Source organism: Micromesistius poutassou (assembly GCF_964030765.1).
Source record: "Micromesistius poutassou genome assembly, chromosome: 18".
In the NCBI taxonomy this organism is placed as follows: domain Eukaryota; kingdom Metazoa; phylum Chordata; class Actinopteri; order Gadiformes; family Gadidae; genus Micromesistius; species Micromesistius poutassou.
The window spans coordinates 6,465,142-6,471,195 of NC_140288.1; the positions used below are offsets into that span (position 1 = coordinate 6,465,142).

Sequence of the window (6,054 nt, forward strand, 5' to 3'; positions counted from 1 at the left end):
CTTCCATTTTGGAAGCAAAGGACAATGGAATGTTAAAATGTTAGGAGTAGGTTTTTTTGGTCAATGCTTAGTAATTAATCAGGAAATTATTTGTCATTAGTGGGGGGGACATTATTATGTTTTCAACTGCCGTCGCGTGAAAAGCCTGGGTAACGGTATATTTACGTTGATTTAGGATTTTATAGAACTACAACTCTTTTGAGTCCTCTCAAAATGGCCGTCGCTATGTAGTCAATAGCACTCGATATAGCGTATCAGCAACAAAATATCCCATGATGCACTCTGATGTACAAGCCCTATTTGGTCGTGTGCTTACATTTTCCAGGTATCAAATACAAGACACATTATGCTCAGAGTGAAGAAGAGGATATTTTTAGTTTCAGTTTTTTTTCTCTTTTTTTTTTAAAACAAACATTTCAATGACTGCTTCACAAGAACCACTTGATCAAATAGTTTGAACCACGTCACTACACACTGAGCCAGTTAAAAATGCTTAGCTATACTCCCGGGAAATATTACGAGAAGAGTTTCATTCAGGAGGAGGCGTCAGAGTTGGGTTCAGTCGGCATCAACTTCCATCAAAATAAGGTAAAATATTCGGGCATGTTAATTGCTTATATCAATGAAGAGATCACAACACACTTTAGGTAGTAGGGGCAAGATCGTGTTAGTGGATATGGGGTGTCGAAACCTGAAAAGGTTCTGGGTTCGATCCCCAATGTCCATAGCCTAACCTGTAGCTGAAGGCCATCCGTGATTAAATAGTAGTAGATGTTGTAAACACGCCTGGATGGGTTTGATCTCCTCAACATCAAATAAGCTTTAACAACCGTTAAGGTTAATTAACAACAGTTATAACAAACATTTTGAGTGTCAAAAGGGATTGAGAAACTGTATTGAAATCAGCTTCTGAATGAAGTGCGAGCAAATCAAATCCCTGACCCTAGAGAGCGAGAGAGAGACGGAGAGTGAGAGAGACGGAGAGTGAGAGAGACAGAGAGAGACCTGGAAATAGTGGGCTACTACCACACAAGACAGACAGAGAAAAACTTTTTTTTGTTTGGCAGTGCAGAAGTGTAAACAGCGAGAGAGAGAGAGAGAGAGAGAGAGAGAGAGAGAGAGAGAGAGAGAGAGAGAGAGAGAGAGAGAGAGAGAGAGAGAGAGAATGTGATATCGGATTAATGTGTACAGTACCCATTACATCACACCTGGGTCATAGCATTGAGGGCGGGAATGAACAGTAATCCAGGATGACGATTGTTCATTGTCCTTCATTGGTATCCTATCATCATGAAGCATGAATGTCTCATATTGAGAGACATTTGACACTCAATGACCACACAATAATTATCTCAGATTCAACAGATTTATTTAAACCTATGAAATATATTGTTGAGACTTTTTAGATATTCCGAAATATTCCATTTATTTAATTTTGTATAACATTTTTAGGATTATCTCGATAATAAACTATACTAGGGAAAACCAGAGATTTTAGCCTGAGAATTGCAGGTTAAAAATAAACCACTATTGTATGTAGACACTAGTAGATACTTTGATGGATACACTGCAATAGGTATTGAGGAAGGACAACGCTAAGTGGTTCAAGCCATCTTGTTTGACCCAGGTCTGATGACCCCATTTTAAAATAACTAAATAATATACAGTACAGTACAATTGTAAAATCTGTGAAACGTAAAAAGAAAATCCAAAACAACCCATCGGTTCGACCTACAATGACAATTCAGCTAGGAGTGCAACAACCTTCTATATAGAAAAATGTCCTTTCAGACATCAATTCCTGTTTTAGAGCTGACTAACAGCTATCGGTGCATCTAGAGACATCTTGGTAGTCACTGTGTTAAAAATAGCCTTCCTACCGTTTTTACCCTCAAAGAAACAAATCCTGCGAGACTCGCCCACATCTCTCTTTATTTATTTAACTGTGGTGGTGGACAGTTCCCTCTACAAATACTCGCTCCCAAAAAGGATATTTATTAAATATCGACTTCTCTCCATGATGTGATTTTAAGTGGAACCGCTGAATTGTTTCAGTTTTTCTTTACGTTGCATTCCTCATAGGAGCACCAAAGATGTACAGTATACAGTGCACAGTATACATATATTTATATATGTATATATATACAGCCCAAACGGTAAGGCATCATGACACAATGTGACAGTGTAGTGCAGGTACTCTTTGCAGTACCGGTTTTCAGTGTAGGTGCATCCCTTGTGTTTCCATCGTTCTCGCCTTCTTCCGTTTAGATTGTTCCTCAACCGACTGAACGTGTTCCGATTCATCCTCCTACGACTCAAACTTCGTCCAACATCTAGTCGGTTCGGTACTATTGCTTTCCAATCGATTTCACTCAACCGCAGTCCTTTTGGGTTCTCTGCGATCCCCCTCCCTCGTTGATTTCTGTTTCCTCATTCCTTCAGTTTAAATCTGAGACCAGCCCAGACATTCAGTACGATGATTGGATCATTGTTCTCAGTCCTCCAACATCTATAGTCCTCTAACAAAAAGGGAGAGTGTTTGTTGGTTGTCTTATGGCGACGTATTCTACGCTTCTGTCTATTCAACAGAAGCATAGAATACAAAAGCCATCGTGACTCATGTATTTGTGTGTGTGTGTACCCTAACACACGCTGTGTACATTTAGTGGACGACTAGAGAGTTTTTGAGAGTTTTTAAACTGCATTACCAATAAAAAACATAATGACTTGTTATTTTTATGGAGTAGAGAGTTTTTGAGAGTTTTTAAACTGCATTACCAAAAGAAAACATGATGACTTGTTATTTTTATTGTGCATAATCTAACATTAGAAAGGGTGGCGTGCATTGAGTGTGTTTGGGGCTCGCATACAGAATGGGGTGCTGTAGTTTGTTTTAAAAACACGGATGCATACAGAACGATTAATACATCTGACAGCACACTATTAGCATAGAAAGGGGTCAGCGGTAACCTATTTTCTACCAAATTTAGCTACAAACCCAAATACAGGTCTGGCCCAAAGTGTGAGTATAAGACCTGATTCCAGATTAAAGTAAACCTTAATCCTGAAGCCAAGGGTCTTCAAGGACAATAAGACACCAAACTCTCGGCAACAAAGTGAGACTCTCATTCACTGATTCAAAAGGGGGGGAAAGGCATAGAATGAGAAAGAGTTTCAGACGCACAAGGCCATGGGAGGGGAGGTTTGTCGGTTTGTAAGTGTTTCGGACAGGATTGCCAAATACTGGAGCCAACCCACAGAGCTGGACTCCGTTAGCACTGACCCTGTTTTCTGGAGCACCTCAGGGCATGTAAATAAGACTGGTTTCGAGTTCTGGTTTGTGTCTGGTTGGAAAAAGAAAAAAAGGCATATTGCGTTACCGCCATTGGAAAAAAGAGTTTGATTGAAGATGAAAATCCTTAGGCGTACCCGCCAGGTGATTTCTTTTTTTTTTGGTTTACGATTACAAACTCAGCGCTGGTTTGCTCCTCTCTCATCCCGCCCTCCCGGCTCGGCTAGAATACACCACAGGCAACAGGAACCACGGACAAAACCAAACCAAATGAAGAACCCAAAGCCCAAAGCCCAGCGCCATCTCTCCAACAACCCTCTTCCACCCCATCTGATTACAACCCCCCCCCCCCTCCCCCTCCAGCGCTTCCAGCCGACTCCGCCCTCTCAGCAGTGGGTGCCCCCGGCGGCGGCGGCGGCGGCGGCGGGCGGGGTGTAGTTGCTGAGCTCCCTGCGGATGGTGCTGAAGGGCGACAGCTCCAGCTCCGTGGTGCACTCGTGCTCGTTGTCGTCGCTGCCCGCCGCCGAGGAGGGCGGGGCGTGGCCCGCGCAGCAGCAGCAGCAGCAGCAGTCCAGGAAGGCGCGGCCCAGCGGTCGGCAGAGCAACAGCAGCAGCACGGGCGTGACGGCCGCCCGGCAGAACAGCAGCAGCTGCGACAGGAAGTGCAGCGCGGCCATGGCGCGCTCGGGCACGCCGGCCGCCATGTAGGCGGCGGCGATGTTGCAGATGTTCTCGGGCACCACGCAGGCACCGTACACGATGGCCAGCGCCACCACCGTGCAGTTCATCTGCGACTCCAGGCGGATCTGCTTCTTGTTGCCGCGCACGCTGCTGGCGCGCTCGGCCCGGCGGATCTTGCGCGCCGTCACCAGCGAGCAGCCGATGGTGAAGAGCGTGGGCAGGCAGAAGTAGCAGCCGAAGCACCACCAGAGGCGCGCGCCCTCGTAGGTCAGGCCCAGGACGTACAGCGTGTCGGGGAGGTCGGCGGAGATGCGCACCACGCAGCGCTCGGCGGCGGGCTCGTCGGCCGCGCCCGTCTCCTCGACGACCAGCTGGCGGATGAGGAGCTCGGGGAGGGCGAGCAGCAGGGCGCCGATCCAGATGACGGCCAGCTTGGCGGTGGTGGAGGTGCAGTTCTCGATCATCTCGTAGTACATCTGCACGTTGGTGGCGGCGCGGAAGCGGTCGATGCACAGAGCGCACAGCGTGAAGGTGGTGACGCCCAGCGAGGCCACCTGGGGGAGGACGCGCACACACACACAGACACGGACCCACACAGACGCACACACACACACACAGACACACAGACACATGCGCACACACACAGACACGCGCACACACACAGACACACACACAGGAAAAAAGACCGTAAGTATCCCAAATATGACTTCAAATACAGGAAGTGGATGAAACAAGTCTCTCTCCCTCTTTATTTCTCTCTCTCACACACACACACACACACACACACACACAGACACACACAGACAGACAGACAGACAGACAGACAGACAGACAGACAGACAGACACACACACACACACACACGCAAACACACACCCGACTGATGGTTAGGTTTATATTGGAACAAATAAATCTTCCTTTTGGTGAGGAGGTAGAGTTATAGAGCTATAGGTTTGTATTGAATCCAATACGTGTCCCTTTGGTCAAACGCTATATGTTCAGGGGTCGGTCATACAGTCTTGGTAGCTCGTTTAAAACTGATCGTAGAGGTGGCACACAACTTATTAGTGTGCTAACCGTGGAGGCAATATGCCTTGTAGCGAACCCCGGTTGGATTACCATCTTCTGGGAAGGACTACATTTCATTCCCTTTCTTTTAACACACATTCTCTTCTCTGTCCACTCCCAAAAGGCCCATAAAAAACCTATTCAAACACATTGCTGCATACAGAACAATAAATACGTCTGCCAGCGACACGATTAGCATATAGGGCCGACGTGAATGTACTTTCAACCAGATTTAGCTACAAACCCAGATACCTGTCTAGCACAGCTCAATCCCTCTAATGATATTTATTTATCCAAGCCAACTGCTTTAGGATAATAATATACCAAACCAAACTGAAAAACTGCAATAGTGAAACTCTCTCCAAAGTGGAACTCTCGAAAAATTAGGTCCATGAGGAGAGTTTGTGAAAAAAAAAGAAAATTCCCTTTGGCGACGAGATATATATTGTTTTCATTGAAATAAACCAATTTCTCCTCTGCAAAGAAATACATGGTTCAACAATACATCGGGAACTTTTGTTCCTCCGGAACAAAAGTTTGAATATCACCTGCTTGCTCCACCAACCGGCAAGTTTCCAGAGACATAGCAAGAGCGAGAAGATAACGAAAAACATTGTTAGACTCTGTTTCAGCATTTTGTATTGTCACACTAATGCAGTGTCGTGCCACAAGTACCACCACCAACATAACCCTCGCTGGCACTAACGAATTCTCCCCGTGCAACGAGCATAATGGATTCCTCCGACGCTCCTGAATGCCTCACAAAAGCCAGGCTTTAAAAACCGGACCACGCTAGGACGTGGCTGGTTTGTCTACCTAGTCTACTCTACCTCCGCCTGCACCACCACCACCTCCACAAAGACAAGCATAATGGGTTGGAGCCCTCAGGGTAGGTGGTGGAGAAACAGCTGTAATTACAAAGGGATCACAATGGGGGAGGATGTAAGCCGCTAACAATGTGTCTGCAGCATCTTCCCTGTGCGTGTGTGTGTGTGTGTGTGTGTGTGTGTGTGT

General features: G+C 46.1%; 1 protein-coding gene across 1 annotated transcript; it reads right to left on the minus strand.

Annotated features, from left to right (window-relative positions):
• Positions 1 to 3,678: 3,678 nt before the first annotated feature.
• Positions 3,679 to 5,909, minus strand: gpr37b (G protein-coupled receptor 37b; the record flags this gene model as incomplete). Its single annotated transcript, XM_084483273.1, has 2 exons — positions 3,679 to 4,527; positions 5,871 to 5,909. 2 exons carry the CDS (start codon positions 5,907 to 5,909, stop codon positions 3,679 to 3,681), a joined length of 888 nt encoding a protein of 295 aa, XP_084339399.1.
• Between the last annotated feature and the right edge of the window lie 145 nt (positions 5,910 to 6,054).